The sequence below is a fragment of the Pelophylax lessonae genome (genome assembly GCF_965119305.1).
Source record: "Pelophylax lessonae genome assembly, chromosome: 10".
Taxonomy (NCBI): domain Eukaryota; kingdom Metazoa; phylum Chordata; class Amphibia; order Anura; family Ranidae; genus Pelophylax; species Pelophylax lessonae.
The window spans coordinates 156,848,671-156,869,804 of NC_138777.1; the positions used below are offsets into that span (position 1 = coordinate 156,848,671).

The following is a 21,134-nucleotide window of genomic DNA, read 5'->3' on the forward strand; positions in this document are numbered from 1 at the left end:
GATTTTGGTACACGCAGGATCATGTAAATTGGAAACACTTATGTTGAGTTGAATTTAATTAACTTGTTTAAAATCACATTAAGCTCAGCACACTTTATTAATTTTTGTTTGCACACATAAATATGGGCATGTGTTAGTGCCAGCGGCTTCTATAACATTATTTTCCCTATTTGTTTTCTACCATTTACTTTAGTTGCTCTCAAGACAATATTTCTATTGTAAAAAAATAAAATCTTCCATGGGCTCAACATGCCAAAAAGGGGTAATTTAGGGTGTTGTTTGTACGGCCCTGGCATTTTAGCACCTCAAGAAATGTGACAGACAGTCAGAAAATAAAAGCTGCTTAAGTTCCAGTATATACACCATAGATTATAGACACTATAACTTTTGCAACAAACCAAAATACGCTTATTGGGATTTTTTTCTACCAAAGACATGAAGGAGAATACATTTATAATAAATATGATTAATAAAGTTAATTGGATATTTTTTATAACAAAAAGTAGAAAATATAGTTTTGTTTCAAAATGTTCGGCTTTTTTCATTTATATGGTAAAAAAATAAAAAACCCAGTGGTGATCAAATACTACCAAAAGAAAGCTCTATTTGTGTGAAAAAATGACATAAATTTTGTTTGTACAGCGTTGCATGACACATGCATGACAAAATGCATATGTGCATTTAAGTATTGAATGCATGCTATTTACCTGTACATATTGCAAGTGAATAAAAAAAAAAAATAAAAATATGGAAAGGAAAACACTGCAAGTGAGCATATAAATAATTTGATTTTTTTTTTTTTTTGTGCTTTTACACAATTTTTTAAGCTGGTGACAGGGTCTCATTGAATTTTTGTTTATTTCAACCACAAAATTGCAATCCTATAACAAGATAACCAAACCTATCTTACTGAAAGTTAAAAAAAAAAAAAAAAAAAAAACAGCAGTACCTCCATGTCTTCCAAAGCTGGCTTTTTACAGGCTTCAAAATCTTCTTCTAGTAGGCATCCAGTTGGCTCAAAAATTAAATCGATCTGATAAATAATCCTATTTTGAACCTTGAAATAAATAGAATAAGCAGAAAGTTTAAAATGGACATAAAAAACTGTATACATTCTGAAGTGTTTTATACAGTACCGTTGACTAGGTCTAGTCAAAATTAGGCCCTGGGTAAAAAGTAAACTGCACGCATTATATTTACTCTAAATAGGCAGATACCACATCAGTGAACGTATGGTCCTTAAAAGCAGTGTCGGTTTCTCAGCTTCTGTCTAGTTTTATCACTGTTTTTAACACTATTGTCAAATCTATTGACAAACTTACACTATTAACAGAGGTTCTAACCCTAAAGCTGTCCATATACTGTAAGATTTCTCTTGTTCTGCCCCTCGAGCTGCACAAGAGAAATCACTTGTTTTCCCCATCCACGCTAAACAGAATGGAGCACTGAATCTCTCCTGCCAGCTACTGTATTCTGACAGCTGGCACCCTTGGCTGTCAGAATGCCTCAAACAGTGACTGCATCTGATTAAATGCATCTGCTGTTTCTCTGACATTTTTCTGCTCAACTCCTTCAGTTTTCAGAACAAAGGATACTGAGAAGGAAGATGCCAACAGGGCCACCACAGCTCAAATTTCAGCTGGTTCCCCAGGAACTGGACAAAATTTGATTTGTGTATGGTCAACTCTACTCACTCTTACTAAAAAAAAATTATATATTGCCCCACTGAAGGTATTTTTCATTACATCTCTTCCTAGTGAGGAAATAAAGATCCTAAGAGGAGATGATGACTGCAATAAAAAAAAGTTGGCAGGGTGTCGCTTTATTAATTTAATTTTATCAATTATTAAGTTTTTGATTGATTATACTTAGAATAGTATTTGGATCTATTTCCTTTATCATCACCTATATCACCTCTGTGCTTTTAGACATCTCTGGAGATTTTAAATAATTGTGGTTGGAAGTTTTTAGACTTACACTATCCCGACTGTGTTTTACCCATATATGGAATATTTATTTTGGATCATCCCACTTTTATGCATTTTTTAGCTTTTTAGAATTACCCAGTTTTATTTCACGTGTGGATACAGTCAGAGTGGTTCATCTTAAAGAGTGGAGCGCTGATTTTCTGCTTTTCAATATTACAGGGTGTCGCTTTGACCTTCTCTTAATTATCAGGAAGTAGTGCAAATAATAACAGACACAATAAATATTAGGAGAAGACCTATTTCTCAGAGTTTAGTCACTTTGGATAGCCTACAGATGCCAGGAAGGCCTTAAAAAAAAAAAAAAAAAAATCAGCACAGAGCACATTACTTACCTTCAGTGAGATGTGTCCCTGGTGCTGCTATGTCCTTCTTTAAGCAAAATCTTCCTCCTCAAATGTTCCCCACTCCTGCCATCATAATCTTCTAGTGCAGTGAGGGTTAATAGAACTAAAGGGCTGTGCGTTTTTGTTTTAGGTAAACTTAGGCTTTCATTGAAATTAATAAAATTCTTGTAAAAGAAAAAAGTAATTTACTATCCTTCCTTTATTAAAAGCTAAAAAAAAAGGAGAGATACACAAACCAGAAAGAGCATCTAGAAATATCAGTGGGATTCCCATGAAACCATTGACTATATATGGTCAATGATGTCACCTGGAAACCTCGCCCCTTTGCTTATGCCTTGAGATGACATTCAGTGGGAGTCAAGTGATAGGTTCGGACATGTCGACATGCTCCCTTTTTTTATTTATTGGACAGGTTGGCAGGCATCAGGCATTGTGATTAACTTCGTTGACACAATTGATGATGGATTAACATCATTGTCCATTTTTATAATAAAAGTACTTGTCCAAATGTGTGTGTGTTTATTTACCATTAACTTTTTTGTAAATAAATAGGGGTTTATATGTACCTTTTATTCTTTCACTTAGGGGTAAATCGACATCTGGGGGCCCTCATGTTTTTAAGGGAGACTTCCAGATTCCAATAAGACCCCTGCCCATGGACCCCCACAACCACCTGGCCAGGGTTGTGGGAAAGAGCCCCTTGCCTTTATCAACAAGGGGACAAGGTACTCTGCCAGGGGGTCCCCCTTGGTAAGGTGCCCCCATCTTGTTAAGGGTATCTGGCCTGGTAAGGTTCAGGGAGGGGGAGCTGCATGCTCTTACCCCCCTTTACTGGCTACCCAGGCTAAATTCTCAGATAAAGGTCTGGTATAGCTCTTGAAGGGGACCTCACGCTTTTTTCTTGCTTATTTTTGCATGAGGTTCCCCCTTAAAACCCATGCCAGACTGCCTTCCTGGCAACTAGGAAGGAGAAGTCACATTAATAGTGGTGCCACTGCTACATGTCTCACTTGACACTGCAGCTGGAGGTTTGTTCTGCTGTTTGCACAGGGTTCTCCAAAGACAGTACACACTGCATACATTTCCCTCACTTTATTTCTCCTGCTGGTCAAATGTCCTTAGCCTATAGTGTTAGGCTATTTTCTCTCTTGGTGAATGTGATCTCTCATGGTCAAATGTTCTTAAGCTATTTTTCTATTAGGACTGAATGTTAGGGAATTTTACATTTGCCCAGCAAAATGCAACAATGAAACTGTTACAAACATTATTTATGATTCATTCTTCTTGCGTGATTGCTGAGACATTTGAAAATAAACATTTTTTATAAATAGGTCCCTTAGGCCGCATTCACTTATTCTCATAGTGCAACTTACTTCTTTTGTGTGTTTTTCTAGCATTCTCGAGCATTGCACATACGGCTGCCCTATGCATGACAAATGTACCATAGAAGCTCCAGAATGTTTTCCGGCATGGAGCATACCACATTTTTCACCATGTGTTTTGGTGCATTTGTAGCGTGTTTGCCATGCGGCAAAAGTTTGTCTGCTAACCGTGCTTGGGGTTCCACTAACAATTAATGGCACCGCAAGCACAACATTTTTGAAATGCATGGCAAAATGTGTTTTCTGTGCACTTTGTTGCTCGTTCCAAAAACACCAAGTGTGAATGGAGCCTCACTGTGGAAAGCAATTGTATGGGGGAAGGTTATACACACAAAAGTGGAACCTTTAAAAAAAATGACTTGGCCTTTAAATCAGACCTGACAAAGGAGAATATATTTGTCTACTGAAACAATGCCTTAAAAAGTCTAGAACATTTTCCAAAAGGTGATGGGGAAGAACATTATTGTAAGGTGGATAAAATAAGACCTGTTTACATAGCTAAAGTCTCATTTAATCATTTGGTAAATATACACTGCAGTTGGAAAATGTGAAGGAGGCACTTTACTTATTTATTAACTATTTCCTCTAATTTTTCATAAATAGTTCCTATATTAATCTTTTTTTTTTTGTGTAATAAAGCACATAATCTGACTATTCCAGAAACCACTAATATCTAGTCCATTTAAACAATTGTGTATAATCCTGGTAAACAAATACTGAAAGAGTTTTAGACCCCGTTCAGACAGGGGCGACACGACTTGGTGGGGCAACCTGTGAAGTCGCGGTGCACAGGGTGCACCGCGACCTCGGCGCGACTTGCACGGACTTCATATCATTGAAGTCAATGCAAGTCGCCTCCAGGTCGCCCCAAAGTAGTACAGGACCCTTTTTCTAAGTCGGAGCGACTTCTGTCGCTCCTATTAGAACGGGTCCTGTGCTAATCAATGGCGAGCGACCCACCGCGACTTGTCAGGCGACCAAGTCGCCTGACAAATCGCGCTAGTGTGAATGGGGGCTAACAATAGCACTCACTAATACATAACATAGAGACTGTTGGAAATATATTATTAATATATTTGGAAGAATAGTAAGAATGCCATTACTCTCTGTCTTCTAAAAGTACTGGTTGCCTGGCTATCACTCTGGCTTCAATATTTTATTAAAGTCAGAGACTCTGATCTGCATACTTGTCCCAGATAAATGAGACAAAAATTACTGAAATCGTTAGACAGAATAACAGCCATGGATTTATCAATTTTTAAGGGGGTGGTCAAAAATTGCAGCATCCACACTTCCTCAATATAGGTATCCTTCAAGCCAAATATACTGCTCACGGTGTTGACTGATAAGAGATGATCCATTTTTCATGATAATATATCACTAATATAAGTCAACACAATAAAGGCAACCTTAAAGTATAACTTAAGGCCTTTTTTTCCTTTGACACAGCAAATTGGATCCACCCCTATTTTATTCCTTAGTGTGTCTGCTTTCAGAAAATGTTACATATTTGGAGGTTTTATCTAATCTTCAAGAGGAAGTAAATTCTGTTTTTTTTTTTTTTTCTTACCTGCAAAGTAAAGGCATAATGTGATAGTATGCATCACACATACCTGCAAAAAAAGCCCTCGCCGTCCCCACTGGAGGCAGCGTCCATTTTCACCCTTCTTCCTTCCGGGTCTTGCGGACTCTGTGACGGGCCAGAGCCGCCGTTCCTGGCACAGGGCTTTGAAGAAACGACACGGGATGCCGTTCCTTCAGAGCGCATGCACTGATGACATCATCGGCGCAGTATACAGTAAATGTCTCCTATACGGTGCAAGTTTAAGAGGTATTTATAGTACCTATAGGTAAGCCTTATTATAGACTTACCTATAAGTACAAACGTTAGAGGAAAATTTACTTACTCTTTCAGGCCTAAAAGGATTTTTAAATGTGTGCAAAAAATGTGTCTCTGGCACAGAAAGCGTTATTGTATAACTACAGGCAAAACTTTTTTTTGTTCCGTTTTGGAAAGAGTACATATGGTTTAGAACACCTGTCAGATTTCTATAGCTGTCTGTGCCCATGTGCCCATGTGCCCACGGTAAAGAGATTTGACCTTTCTATATGTAAAGATTACTGGCATCTCCAAAAGTAAAAGTAAAGGAAAATGCTACATTTTGGGTTGTCTTCAGAAAAGTAATAGGGGGGAAATCTTCCAATGGGACACTAGTTCTGGTGACCCTGGGGACAACCGGGGATTTGTCACTTTGGGGAGATTTACTTTCACTTCCGGTTTTGGCTATGGGACAGGAAGTGAAACTTGTGTCCTTAGTGGGACACAAATGGCAAACAAAAAACCTGACATGGGTTATAACCCTATCTTGCTCTATACAAAATGAAAAAAAAAATAAAAGTTTGCCTTTAGTTAGTAGCCTATACTTTCTTTGGGGCAGGTAAGATCTTGACAATCAAGATCATAATGATGAGGCAGAATTCTCTGGGCACCCTCTAAAAAAAGAATGACCAAGGTAAAGCCTAAGTAGCTGGATTCAGTCATGGTACCATACCATCTCTGGCTAAGGTCATGCAATATTTTCAGGATTTCCTTGCTTACCTTAGGTCGGGTCTATCTTTGTTGGAGGCCTATTCTGTGCCCCAACATTCTGTCAGGAGCATGGAGCGCTCCTGAACCTTCACATCTGCTAGTCTCATTCCAGCATCTTGGTTTTGGTTTTAATACAGTCTCTCTGCCTGTCCACCTGCAAGGTGAATGATGTGGTCAGTCTCTGGGTGGAGACCAAACCTGATTTAGGCCAGCCAAGCTTGCAGTCTCATGTTTGTGATAACATGCGTAATATGTGCAAGCTCTCTGTCTGTCTGTCGCGCTCTGCTGTTTGGATTCCCCTATTTATGACCTCGGATCAGATATTGACTATTCTCTGAACTGTGCTTTCCTTTTGACTATAGATTGACCCCAACTATTCTGAACCTTGCCTGCCTTGTACCTGGACTTTCATTGAACTACTTTGCCTGTCTGCCAAACACAAGTACACGTTTGCTTTGCTTAGTTCAAGCATTGTGTCCAGGCACTATAGCAGTGATGGCGAACCTTGGCACCCCAGATGTTTTGGAACTACATTTTCCATGATGCTCATGCACTCTGCAGTCTAGTTGAGCATCATGGGAAATGTAGTTCCAAAACATTTGGGGTGCCAAGGTTCGCCATCACTGCACTATAGCATTGTGTAGAAGACCTGGGGGCAACAGGGTACTAGTATGCCTGCATGCTTTATGGGAAAGAGGGCTGCTATAGGTGAAGAACACAGATGCTAGCTATAGTGTCTGACCACCTACGTTAGGGGTAAGCGTGACACACTCTCTCTGTGACTGAATTACCTGACAGATTATTCCTTATGACCTGTCCCCTCATCTAGGAAATATGCTTCGGTGCCCTGAATTTTCCCTTTGTAGAGAATTACATTTGGATATAGTGTGTACTCTTGTTCATGGATGAAATATTGTTGACATTTAAAGGCAAAATTCACCTTTAGGAGCACGGTACATGTTACACCCAAATTTAGGGGGTAACATGTAACATGCTCCTAGTAACCCACCTCCTGCCACCAGCGATCCCTGTTCTGTAAAAGCAGACGGGGGATCTTCTCCCTGCACTAGCTGTCACAATTTGAAAACAGCACAGCCATGTGGTGCTCCACCCACACAGCCTCGTCATTCATTCACAGTTTCCTCTGAATGAATTAGACTTCAGGTACGGCTTGTAGTTCTCAATGAACTTGGTGGGTGCTGGTGAGCGTCCTCATAGTCCATTAAGTTCTTCCTGCCATTCAGTAACTGCCTGCCAGTATCAGAGGTACAGGCAGAAAGCCTACTGTGTGTCTGCAGGATCCATGCATTGCACACATGATTGCGAGGTTACAATGTAAAAACAATAAAATAAATGCACATTTTTTTATCTGAAGAATGATGTGCATTTGTTTTTATTTATTTTTTTTAAAAAGTGAACTTATCCTTTTAATGATCCCTCCCTGGGAGTTAAAGGAATCAGGAAAACAGCCTAGGGTGGCAATGTTGTTTCTCCATAGATACAGTGCAATTTCCACCCTAGGACAGGAATTGTGTTACTGGCAGGATCACTAGGTGAAAATAAAGGAAAAAGAGCCTGCAAAAGGGAAAAAATAGTCCACCACATCTGATAATCTGCAATACATAATATATATATATATATATATATATATATATATATATATATATATATATATATATATATATATTAAGTTTAGATATGCTAAATTCCGACCCTCTAGGAAGAATAGTTCTGAAAGATTATTCTAAAAGATGGTATAAATCATGGCACTTGCTTAGCAGAACTTTTGCCAAATAGTTTTATACACAGCCGCTGCACTGCCTATAAAAAAATATCTACACTCTTTAATGTTTCATTATTGGGTGGGATTGCAAGAATTTTCTAAAATACTTGTTAACACCCTGTTCAGATGTTTATTGTCTTTTAAATTGCATTTCTGTTTGAAATCTGCAGATTGCAGTATTTGAATCAGGCAAGCTAGTGTTAATTCAGTAAACACAGGTCTTTTGTGTTTTAGCCAGACTCCTGTGCCATCACTCCACACCTCTATATCACACTACTAAGTCCTGTAAAGGGCATTGAGCGCAGAATTATCTGGTATCTATTGTTTGGCTCAACTATTAAATGTGAGATGCCTGCTAAATTTTGGAGGCGGTCCATGAGTTATTTATATTGACTGTCACATTGACGGGTAAATCACGGGATATATAACATTTGTTCTTTTAGAAATCTTACTTTAAAACTCACTATGCTACCCTCTGTGGACTTTTTTTAACCTGAAATAATAGCTGTGATAAGGGTACTTACACAGGTTATTGATACAGTTGTACTCAAAAGTTTGCATACCGTGGCAGAAATTGTGACATTTGGCATTGATATTGAAAATATGACAGGTCATGCCAAAAAAAATTATTTTATTTAAGGATAGTGATCATATGAAGCCATTTATTTTCTCATAGTTGTTAGGCTCCCTTTTAAAACATAATGATAACAGAAATCACCCAAATGGCCCCTTGGTACAGACACATAATGTGACACACACACAGGGTAAAATGCCAGTTAAAGGGTAATTTCTCACACTGTGGCTTTTGAGGCTGACGAGGCACTAATGAGGCTGAACTGATGGGCACTGATGAGGCTGCACTGATGCTGAGAAGGCTACACGGATTGGCCCTGAAGAGACTGCACTGATAGGCACTGTTGAGGCTGCACTGCTGAAGAGGCACTGATGACCACTGATGAGGCAGCACTGATGGGCACTGATAAGGCTGCACTGATGGGCACTGATAAGGCTGCACTGATAGGCGGCACTGATGGGCACTGATATGCTCCACTGATGGGTACTGATATGCTGCACTGATAGGGCTGCACTAATAATCAAGGCACTGATGAGACGGTAGGGAGAACCTTGGTCTGGTGGTGCATTCGTAATGCAGGAGGAGCAGAGACATTATATCTGTCACTGTGGACCTTATCCCGGGACTCGGCCATGGCGGGACAGGTTAGGCACAGGCACAGTGAGCCACAGGCCGGTCTGAATAGTGTATCTGGTTTTCCGACTGAAACCCAGGCACATGATTCAAAATCCGGACTGTCTGGGTGAATCCTGGACAGGTGGCAACCCTAGTGCACACACGGCCAAGCACACAGCATCTCCATCCTTCTTACTGGCTTGAAAAAAACAGACCAGGGGTGTCTTTTGTATTTTTTTATTGCTGGATTACCTGGGATGGGTGCAGGGAGAACACGGGATACCCTGAAATAACTGCAGTTGTTGAGGACACTTCTCTTCTCACTATTCTGCGATAAAGAAGACCATAATAAGAATCCCAGACTAAGGAAATTAGGCCCCCAGCTTAGACTATAGCTGGGACCTCATTGACCTTCATGCAGCTTTTCCAGCAGACTGCCCTGAGGGGCAGAGTCTCTGAAAAGGAACTGCTCTGGCAGGACTGGGCCCAGGATCCACACACTCTGCTCCAAGCATCAGACTATTTATGAGCCCCCCCCCCCAACCACCTGAGTGTCTGGGAGTACCTATTACTGCCTGAGTGTCTGGGAGTACCTATTACTGCCTGAGTGTCTGGGAGTACCTATTACTGCCTGAGTGTCTGGGAGTACCTATTGCTACCTGAGTGTCTGGGAGTACCTATTACTACCTGAGTGTCTGGGAGTACCTATTGCTACCTGAGTGTCTGGGAGTACCTATTGCTACCTGAGTGTCTGGGAGTACCTATTGCTACCTGAGTGTCTGGGAGTACCTATTGCTACCTGAGTGTCTGGGAGTACCTATTGCTACCTGAGTGTACTGTGAGTGTTGTGCGACTGGCCGGGCTGTGCGACTGAGTGTTGTGTGTCTGACCGGGCTGTGCGACTGAGTGTTGTGCGTCTGACCGGGCTGTGCGATTGTGAGTGTTGTGCGAATGACCGGGCTGTGCGACTGAGTGTTGTGCAACTGACCGGGCTGTGAGATTGTGAGTGTTGTGCAACTGAGTGTCAAGCGAGTGTAGAGGAGTACCAGAGGGTGAGAAGGTAGAGTTAGGAAGCCAGGAAATAGCCACATAGGATAGACTTAAATCGCTGAATCCCCATTAGATTAGATTAGTAGGTACAATGCCCGGCGGGTGTGGAGATCCGACTCGGTGTACACCTTGTGATATGTATGCGTTCCTCAGACATGTGATCAAGGGCGAATACAAATGCGCAAAATGTAAGCACGTTGCTTCCCTGGAAGCTCAGGTCCTGAATCTAGGGAAGCAGCTGGCAACACTGAGATGAATGTCCATACCGGAGGAGAGCCAGGATCGTACCAGTCAGGTGCAGGCAGGGGTCTGCACAGAGGTGGGTGGAGTATTGGAGGTGCAGGCATCAGAGCAGAGTAGAGGGGTGACAGTTAGGAGGGGTAGAAGGGGACAAGGCAAGGAGGCTGATCCTGGGCTGGAGCACCCCAATAGATACGCCCTGTTGTGTGATGTTGGGAAAACCAGTCAGAGACCAGCATTGCGGGAGCAGAGTGACGCCCCTAGCTGCCAGGGGAAGAACTCCTCCAGTGAGGCCGGGAGAAAGGGAAAGGAAAGAGAGGTGCTGGTGGTAGCAGACTCAATTATTAGAAGGACAGACAGTGTAATCTGTGACAAAGTCCGCGTGCGCCGAACAGTCTGTTGTTTGCCGGGCGCTCGGGTTCGGCACATCGCGGATCGGGTGAACAGATTATTGGGTGGGGCTGGGGAAGACCCAGCTGTCATGGTACACGTGGGTACCAATGACATAGGCAGAGGAAGATGGAGAGTCCTAAACGATTTCAGGGAATTAGGAGCTAAGTTGAGGAGTAGGACCTATAAATATGAGGGATGATATTAATAATGGAGCTATGGACGAGGCAGAATCCCTATGGGTAGAGCTTCAAAGGGAAGGCACGGTGGGGAAGGTAATATTGGGCGTATGCTATAGGCCCCCCAACCTGAGGGAGGAGGGGGAGGCGGACCTCATTTTACAGATAGGATTGGCAGCAAGGACGGGAAACGTCATTATAATGGGGGACTTTAATTATCCAGATATAGACTGGGCAGAAGGAACCACACACTCAGCCAAGGCTAGGCAGTTCCTAAATGTTTTGCAGGACAATTTCATGGGTCAGATGGTGAATGCACCGACGAGGAAAGATGCGGTACTTGACCTACTGATTACCAATAATACAGACCTGATCACGGATATAGAAATACGGGACAACTTAGGAAACAGTGACCATAGGTCAATAAGTTTCAGTATTAATTACAGTTATAGGAAGCAGAGGGGTAATATAAGGACGCTGAATTTCAAAAGAGCCAATTTCCCAAAACTGCGCTCGCTGCTAGAAAATATCAATTGGGATAGAACCCTGGGAACAAAGAACACGGAGGAAAAATGGGAGTGCTTCAAGAGCATACTTAACAAGGGGATTGACCAGTGCATTCCAAAGGGAAATAAATTTAAAAGAGCAAAATTAAACCCTGGGTGGCTAAACACCAACATAAAAATGCATATTAGTGCTAAAGAAAAGGCCTTCAAAAATACAAGACTGAGGGGTCATTGGCAGCATTTAATCATTACAAAGAGTGTAATAAGAAATGTAAAGGCGAAATCAGGGCGGCTAAAATAGAACACGAGAGACATATAGCGGAGGAGAGCAAAAAGAACCCCAAGAAGTTCTTTAAGCATATAAACAGTAAGAAAGCGAGGCCAGTACACATTGGCCCCATAAAAGATGACAAAGGTAATATGGCCACTGAGGACAAAGAAAAGGCGGAAGTGTTAAATCATTTCTTCTCTTCAGTCTTCACAAAAGAATCGGGGGGCTACACGAACCTAGCTTGTAAGGCCGAACTAAACAACACACCTCAGGAAGTGCCGCCATGGCTAACAGAAGATAGACTTAGAACTAAACTAGAGAAACTTAACACAAATAAATCACCGGGACCGGATGGCTTGCACCCGAGGGTTCTTAAAGAGCTCAGCCAGGTGATTGCCAGACCCTTATTCTTGATCTTTAAGGATAGTTTACAGACGGGTATGGTGCCAGCTGATTGGAAAAAAGCCAACGTGGTACCAATATTTAAAAAGGGGCCGAGGTGTATCCCGGGGAACTATAGGCCGGTCAGCCTAACATCTGTAGTCTGCAAGATTTTGGAGGGGATATTAAGGGACCATATACAAGACTTTAGTAATGAAAACTGTATTATTAGTAGCAATCAGCGTGGATTTATGAAAAATCGTTCTTGCCAAACCAATCTATTAACCTTCTACGATGAAGTGAGCTGCCACCTAGATAAAGGTAAGCCGGTGGATGTGGTGTATCTGGACTTTGCAAAGGCCTTTGACACCGTTCCCCACAAACGCTTACTGTACAAACTAAGGAAGGTAGGTATGGACCATAAGGTGAGTACCTGGATAGAGAACTGGCTCCAGGGGAGAGTCCAGAGGGTGATGATTAATGGGGAGTACTCGGATTGGGCGGGTGTGGAAAGTGGGGTCCCCCAGGGTTCAGTCCTGGGACCAATCCTGTTTAATTTATTCATAAATGATCTAGAGGAGGGGATATCTAGTACAATCTCGGTATTTGCAGATGATACTAAACTAGGCATGCCAATATCTTCTATGCAGGATGTGGAAACCTTGCAAGCAGACCTAAACAAAATAACGGGGTGGGCAACTACATGGCAGATGAGGTTTAATGTTGAAAAATGTAAAGTAATGCACTTGGGGGCCAAAAAACAGAAAGCAAGCTACTCACTAGGGGGGGAACCTCTGGGTGAGTCTAAGATGGAAAAAGACTTGGGGGTACTGGTAGACAACAGGCTTGGCAGTGGCATGCAATGCCAAGCCGCTGCAAGTAAAGCCAACAGAATACTGGGATGTATAAAAAAGGGGATTCACTCCAGAAATAAAGAGATTATTCTTCCACTCTACAAGACTCTGGTCCGGCCACATCTGGAGTATGCTGTCCAGTTCTGGGCACCGGTCCTCAAGAAGGATGTGCTGGAATTGGAAAGAGTCCAGAGAAGGGCAACAAAAATAATTAGGGGAATGGAGGACATCAGCTATGAGGAAAGGCTACAAGCACTGAACCTATTCTCTCTGGAGAAGAGAAGATTGAGGGGGGATATGATATCAAAGTACAAATACTGTACTGGCGACCCTGGCATAAGGAACAAACTATTCAGAGTAAGGGAATACAATAAGACGCGTGGCCACTCACTAAAACTAGAGGAAAGGCGGTTTAACCTTAAAATGCGTAAGGGGTTCTTCACTGTAAGAGCGGTAAGGATGTGGAATTCTCTTCCACAAGCAGTCGTATCAGCAGGGAGCATTGATAGTTTCAAAAAACTTTTAGATGGTCACCTTAGAGACCACAACATACAGGGGTATACAATGTACGGTTAAAAGCAAACACACACACACACATCATAGGTTGAACTGGATGGACTGTTGTCTTTTTTCAACCTCACTAACTATGTAACTATGTAACTATGTGACCTCCAAGGTAGTATTTTCCGAAATACTACTTGTACCTCGAGCCACACAAGAGAGGCAGCGGGAGATTAGGGAAGTTAACAAGTGGCTGAGGAGCTGGTGTAGTAAGGAGGGTTTCGGGTTCCTGGAGAACTGGGCCGACTTCTCAGTCGGCCACCGGCTCTTTGGTAGGGACGGATTGCACCTAAATGGGGAGGGTGCAGCCGTACTGGGTGAGAGGATGGCCACAAAGTTAGAGGGGCTTTTAAACTAGGTGACGGGGGGGAGGGTACAGATGTAGAATTAGCCAGTGGAAAGCAAGATTCAGAGGGCAGAAATGGGGGCATTAGCGGTAGGGTGTTCGGAGCTCCTAAACCCAGGGTGGGTATTGGGAAAAATCAAGAGAGCAGGATATATGTAACCGATCAAAATTAAGAGGTTTGTATACCAATGCCAGGAGCCTGGCCAACAAGATGGGAGAGCTGGAGCTGCTGATGTTTGAGGAGGACTTAGATTTTGAGGGGAAAACTGAGACTTGGTTTGACAGCTCCCATGACTGGATGGCGACCATAAAGGGGTATTCCCTTTATCGCAGGGATAGAGAAGGTAAAAAAGGGTGAGGGGTATGTCTGTATATTAAGAACAGTATACAGGTAAATATGAGGGATGATATTAATAATGGAGCTAAGGACGAGGCAGAATCCCTATGGGTAGAGCTTCAAAGGGAAGGCACGGTGGGGAAGGTAATATTGGGTGTATGCTATAGGCCCCCCAACCAGAGGAAGGAGGGTGAGGAGGACCTCATGTTACAGATAGGATTGGCAGCAAGGATGGGAAATGTCATTATAATGGGGGACTTTAATTATCCAGATATAGACTGGGCAGAAGGAACTGCGCACTCAGCCAAGGCTAGGCAGTTCCTAAATGTTTTGCAGGACAATTTCATGGGTCAGATGGTGAATGCACCGACAAGAAACAATGCGGTACTTGACCTACTGATTACCAACAATACAGACCTGCTCACGGATATAGAAATACGGGACAACTTAGGAAACAGTGACCATAGGTCAATTGGTTTCAGTATTAATTACAGTAATAGGAAACACAAGGGTAATATAAGGACACTGAATTTCAAAAGAGCCAATTTCCCTAAACTGCGCTCGCTGCTAGAAAATATCAAATGGTATAGAACCCTGGGAACAAAGAACATGGAGGAAAAATGGGAGTGCTTCAAGAGCATACTTAACAAGGGGATTGGCCAGTTCATTCCAAAGGGAAATAAATTTAAAAGAGCAAAACTAAACCCTGGGTGGCTAAACTCCAACATAAAAATGTATATTAGTGCTAAAGAAAAGGCCTTCAAAAAATACAATACTAAGGGGTCATTGGCAGCATTTAAGCATTACAAAGAGTGTAATAAGAAATGTAAAGATGAAATCAGGGCGGCTAAAATAGAACACGAGAGACATATAGTGGAGGAGAGTAAAAAGAACCCCAAGAAATTCTTTAAGTATATAAACAGTAAGAAAGTGAGGCCAGAACACATTGGCCCCATAAAAGATGATAAAGGAAATATGGCCACTGAGGACAGAGAAAAGGCGGAAGTGTTAAATAATTTCTTCTCTTCAGTCTTCACAAAAGAATCGGGGGGCTACACGAACCTTGCTTGTAAGGCCGAACTAAATAATACACCTCAGGAAGTGCCGCCATGGCTAACAGAAGATAGACTTAGAGCTAAACTAGAGAAACTTAACATAAATAAATCCCCGGGACCGGATGGCTTGCACCCGAGGGTTCTTAATGAGCTCAGCCAGGTGATTGCCAGACCATTATTCTTGATCTTTAAGGATAGTTTACAGACGGGTATGGTGCCAGCTGATTGGAAAAAAGCCAACGTGGTACCAATATTTAAAAAGGGGCCGAGATGTATCCCGGGTAACTATAGGCCGGTCAGCCTAACATCAGTAGTCTGAAAAATTTTGGAGGGGATATTAAGAGACCACATACAAGACTTTAGTAATGAAAACGGTATTATAAGTAGTAATCAGCATGGATTAATGAAAAATCGTTCTTGCCAAACCAATCTATTAACCTTCTACAATGAAGTGAGCTGCCACCTAGATAAGGGAAAGCCGGTGGATGTGGTGTATCTGGACTTTGCAAAGGCCTTTGACACCGTTCCCCACAAACGCTTACTGTACAAACTAAAGAAGGTAGGTATGGACCATAAGGTGAGTACCTGGATAGAGAACTGGCTCCAGGGGAGAGTCCAGAGGGTGGTGAATAACGGGGAGTACTCGGATTGGGCGGGTGTGGAAAGTGGGGTCCCCCAGGGTTCTGTCCTGGGACCAATCCTGTTTAATTTATTCATAAATGATCTAGAGGAGGGGATATCTAGTACAATCTCAGTATTTGCAGATGATACTAAACTAGGCTTGCCAATATCTTCTATGCAGGATGTGGAAACCTTGCAAGCGGACCTGAACAAAATAACGGGGTGGGCAACTACATGGCAGATGAGGTTTAATGTTGAAAAATGTAAAGTAATGCACCTGGGGGCCAGAAACCAGAAAGCAAACTACTCACTAGGGGGGAACCTCTGGGTGAGTCTAGGATGGAAAAAGAATTGGGGGTACTGGTAGACAACAGGCTTGGCAGTGGCATGCAATGCCAACAGAATACTGGGATGTATAAAAAAGGGGATTCACTCCAGAAATAAAGAGATTATTCTCCCACTCTACAAGACTCTGGTCCGGCCACATCTGGAGTATGCTGTCCAGTTCTGGGCATCGGTCCTCAGGAAGGATGTGCTGGAATTGGAAAGAGTCCAGAGAAGGGCAACAAAAATAATTAGGGGAATGGAGGACATCAGCTATGAGGAAAGACTACAAGCACTGAACCTATTCTCTCTGGAGAAGAGACGATTGAGGGGGGATATGATATCAATGTACAAATACTGTACAGGCGACCCTAGCATAAGGAACAAACTATTCAAAGTAAGGGAATACAATAAGACACGTGGCCACTCACTAAAACTAGAGGAAAGGCGGTTTAACCTTAAAATGCGTAAGGGGTTCTTCACTGTAAGAGCGGTAAGGATGTGGAATTCTCTTCCACAAGCAGTCGTATCAGCAGGAAGCATTGATAGTTTCAAAAAACTATTAGATGGGCACCTTAGAGACCACAACATACAGGGGTATGCAATGTACGGTTAACAGCAAACACACACACACATCATAGGTTGAACTGGATGGACTGATGTCTTTTTTCAACCTCAGTAACTATGTGACTATGTAACTATGTAAGGAGCAGGTAAGTGGCTATTTATTCTAGGTAAAAAGGTCAACACTCTAAACTTGAAATCCCATTGAATCCCCAAACTTCTTTATATTCCTCAGTCATGTATTCAGGAGTCCCAATAATAAGCCAGGACATTGTGTGGCCTTGCAGCAGTTGCTTACTTAGTGAAGTAGTGTCTAGAAAGAATAGTACAGTAAAACACAACAATCAGCATGGCAATCAATGAACCATACATTTTGACTTATTCCTATAGATTTTTGTATTTTGCGTAACTCTTGGCCATTAAGAATAAGCCTATTTTAGTCCCATTTAAGTCACGGTTGAGCACAACAGTTTAGCAGCAATAGAAACATAATATATGCAATATAATTACAAAATACTAGAAACAAGAAACATAAAATGTAGCTTTTTACCTGCATAGAGGCATGTAGCGTTTTAACCTTATACCAATATAAACTGTCACTTTCCTCGTTCCAGGTGTCCTCTATAAACTTTTCCAGTTGAATTACTTTCTCTGCATCCAGTGGCAACGTTCTCCAGCTACCGAGACTGGGAGCATTTTCCTTTTTAATAACTTCACAATTATAGCATAACAGTAACGCATTCAATAATAGAAAGAGAATCATTCTGTAGCCCTGCAATGTTAGGTACAGATTAGCTGATATGTACAACAACTGTGCCCCTAAGTATTGCCACACCTCATACATAACATAATGGAAGCCAAGCCTCTCCCTCTAAACACACTTCTAAGAGACGGGACAAGTATCCCTTAGCAAATATTGTACAACTGTTGTCAATAAGCTTTACTTTGTGTTTGCTATTTTCCAAGCTTATATGTTTAGGTCCACCAAATCTACATCTCATGGTTGATATTTCTGAATTGAGTGTACAGTTTTGTTTGATAATGTAGGGATTTTCAAAACCATTTGTTATTCATTAAAATTGTTGATATCCAAACATTTTTCTCCAATTTGAATGATTCCTGGTGCATTTATGAGGGATGTTTAGCCCCCCTCTCTATAGCTAGGGAAGCAATAGATTAATCACAGAATGTACAAATGGAATCTGCACAGATCTGGGTTAGCTGACATATTCCTTTTTCTTCCATTTTAGTCTGTTAAATATACCACCTAAAGCATTTTGTTATATCTGCTCAAAAAAGTACAATAAAAAGCATGTTGATCCTGCCAGAGATCTAGCAAGGTGATAACTTGCTGTGCTCTCTGCTTCTGCTGACTGTTATCAGCATTGTTCCCAATTCTCTCTGTAGACTACAAAACAACTCAAGTGGAGGTTTTGTAGTCCTAGCATACAGTATTCCTGTCTTAGAATGCCAATGCTGCTTCTTCATAGATACAGTACTTAATCTAGTGGGCCTGTGTGCAAATACATAAGTTGGGCTCCACTGCGGGTGTGCAAAAAGGGACATATACATTTTACATTTACATATACATTTTATAGATATGGAGGGAGCAGAGGAGGATGAACGCTAAGGGGGAAGACAGCCAATGAGACGAATGGGGAGCAATGTGACATCAATTGACAAGTGTCAACAAATAACAGTCAATGTGTAGATCAAAGTATAGATCAAAAACCAGAGTCCATGATGCTGGTGCAAATGGAGGTCTGTTGCCAGCTCGCAGAGTATGAAGCAGCTCTGTAATAAGTAAACGGGGGGAGAGAGAGAGCTCCGCCGATCTAAGTGCAATGTGTAGATAACAGGCAATTTATTGAAATGAAAACACTTACATTTGTGACATTTGGTACAGGCATGGATAGTGTGTAGGGCCTGATGAAGGAGCACGCATGCTCCAAACGCACGCCAGTCGGGACACGCCCACCGCTGCCACTCGAGTCGACAGGTGGCGACAGCCCTCCTCCTCTCCTCCCAGAACCTCCCAGAACGCTGGAAGACACAGGACCGCTGCTTGCCACCAGGACCCAGCTATAACAGCGTGCCCTACACACTATCCATGCCTTTACCAAATGTAAAAAAATGTGAGTGTTTTTAGTTCAATAAATTTCCTGTTATCTACACGCTGCACGTAGGTCGGCGCCGCTCTTTCTCTCCCGCTATATACATTTAATAACAACTCCCACATTAAAAAAAGAAATAAAAAATTAGAAGTAATTGATACATGCAGCACTAAATTGTTTGTGTGGACAGATTGCACAGTGAGGTGTACTTATGGGGGCATAGTAAAATAAAACCTGGGAACCTGGAAATAGAACCTGGAGACACATGCAACACTATGCACAATGAAAGAATAACATTTTGCTTTTTACTGTCATAGAGTTATTTATTCATATCACTTCTTGTCCCTGCTGTCTAGGTCAGAAACCCCAGAATGGAGGCCTTTGATATATTTATAAAGGATAGTTTCCAGGAAGTAGACTGAGAGAGAACTGAGACACATGTCCTGTCCACGGAGTTGCTGCTGTTGTATTTTCACCCAGGCCATAAGAGTCTAATATAAACTACTATAGAGAGAATAGAGCACACAGTAGATAAGTTGACTCTGAGTTCCAGTGCCACACCACAGTTCCTGCCAGTGAGAGGTCCCACTCCATGCTGGTCGGACACCAATTGGAGGACCATGACTGCTGATCTTGTATTCAGGTCTCCAGCACAAAGACCGATGCCACATCATCCTCAGGGGCCCCTGCAACTGGACTTTGCTGCAACATTTATGTCTGGAGGTATCTCTAATAATAACTCTATATACACCTGGATATATCTATTCCCCCAGAACTCCTATTAGGCCCTTTGATTATAGCACCTTTTTTTTTACACTTGATGTATGTATTGTTATTAATCACTTCTTATATAAAGCTTGCATTATTTCTATACTGGTGTGCATCTATATGCCTTTGTTTAATGTTATATGCTGGTTGCAGTAGTTATTTGGCTCCCAATTACTTTGTTAAGATTACTGATTATCAGTTGAACTAGATGGACTTTGTTATGAAAATGTTATTAATATTTATGTGGACATTTCTATAGCATGTATTTTTAGTTAAATTGCCATTATGTCCCCCAGTGTCAGTTTACCGGTAATCACTATGTACAGCGAATATTGCTTTAACTGGCCTTGAGGAAAGACCTGTAATTGTGGAAACCTTCCACTAAATGGAGACTGCATGCTACTTGTAGCCTGATCATCCCTATCGGCGGTGCTGGTCCGGATCTATGGCAGTGCAAGGAGAACTCCACCGCACAAATGTATATCAACCAGTCGGGGCCCCAGTATTCACTGACAGAGATATGTTTGTGATGTGGAATTCTTAATCGTCTTGATAATATCTGCCCTTTACCAGGATTAATGGCTGCCATCCCTCTGTCATATTTGATCAATGTGATTGCAATACTGCTGCTATTGTCTTTTGCAGATATAGTAAAGTCCCATTCAATGGAACAGTAGAATGATCACTATCAAATATGTTTTTTATGAACTATATTATATAGGATTCACTCTTAACAGGTTATGATGATAGTGCATGCTTGTGGATTGGCATGGCCGAGTCCATGAGAATCCATGTGGCAGCGATGTTGCTTTGTTTCGCTTTCATTTGGCAGTTGGAGTCTCGTGCACACGGCCGTGTTTGTCCATAAACATGTACTCCGCTTTCCTATTGTACTTTTGAAAGTATACATGTCTGTGATTGGTGGTGTTGACGCCACCTCCCCTGTAACCCCCTTTTGTTCTCTGACTATAAATAAACCTGGGCTCTGCTCTAATGGAAGAGAATCTTCAGTTGGCATCGATTTGACACAGCGTGCATCTGTTTCTTTCTTTGTCGCCGAGCGCTTGGATAACCTTATACAAAAGAGCTGTACATTGTACTTTTCAGTACAAAAGATTTAATGGCATTTGGCACGTATTAATATCCACAAGGTTGCTTTTCAGCACATCGAGCAAATTTCTATGCTCCAAACCCCATTAATTTCCACAACAGTAATGGCGAGCCAGGAAGTTCTAACAGAAGGTTTCTAAACTTCACAGCGGAAAAACAGAGGGGAATGAGTCGGGTCTGGTGCAAC

General features: G+C 41.9%; 1 protein-coding gene across 1 annotated transcript in view; it reads right to left on the bottom strand.

The window, feature by feature from the left end:
• The window catches only part of LOC309565282 (uncharacterized protein), a 69,247-nt gene extending 51,462 nt beyond the window's left edge, over positions 1 to 17,785 (bottom strand). Inside the window, exons 1-2 of the mRNA XM_082270179.1 lie at positions 17,506 to 17,785; positions 950 to 1,057 (exon numbers count right to left, since the gene is read on the bottom strand). Of these exons, the coding sequence (XP_082126305.1) occupies positions 950 to 1,057; positions 17,506 to 17,718 (321 nt within the window). The 5' untranslated portion in view covers positions 17,719 to 17,785. The remainder of the gene's footprint in view (positions 1 to 949; positions 1,058 to 17,505) is intronic.
• Between the last annotated feature and the right edge of the window lie 3,349 nt (positions 17,786 to 21,134).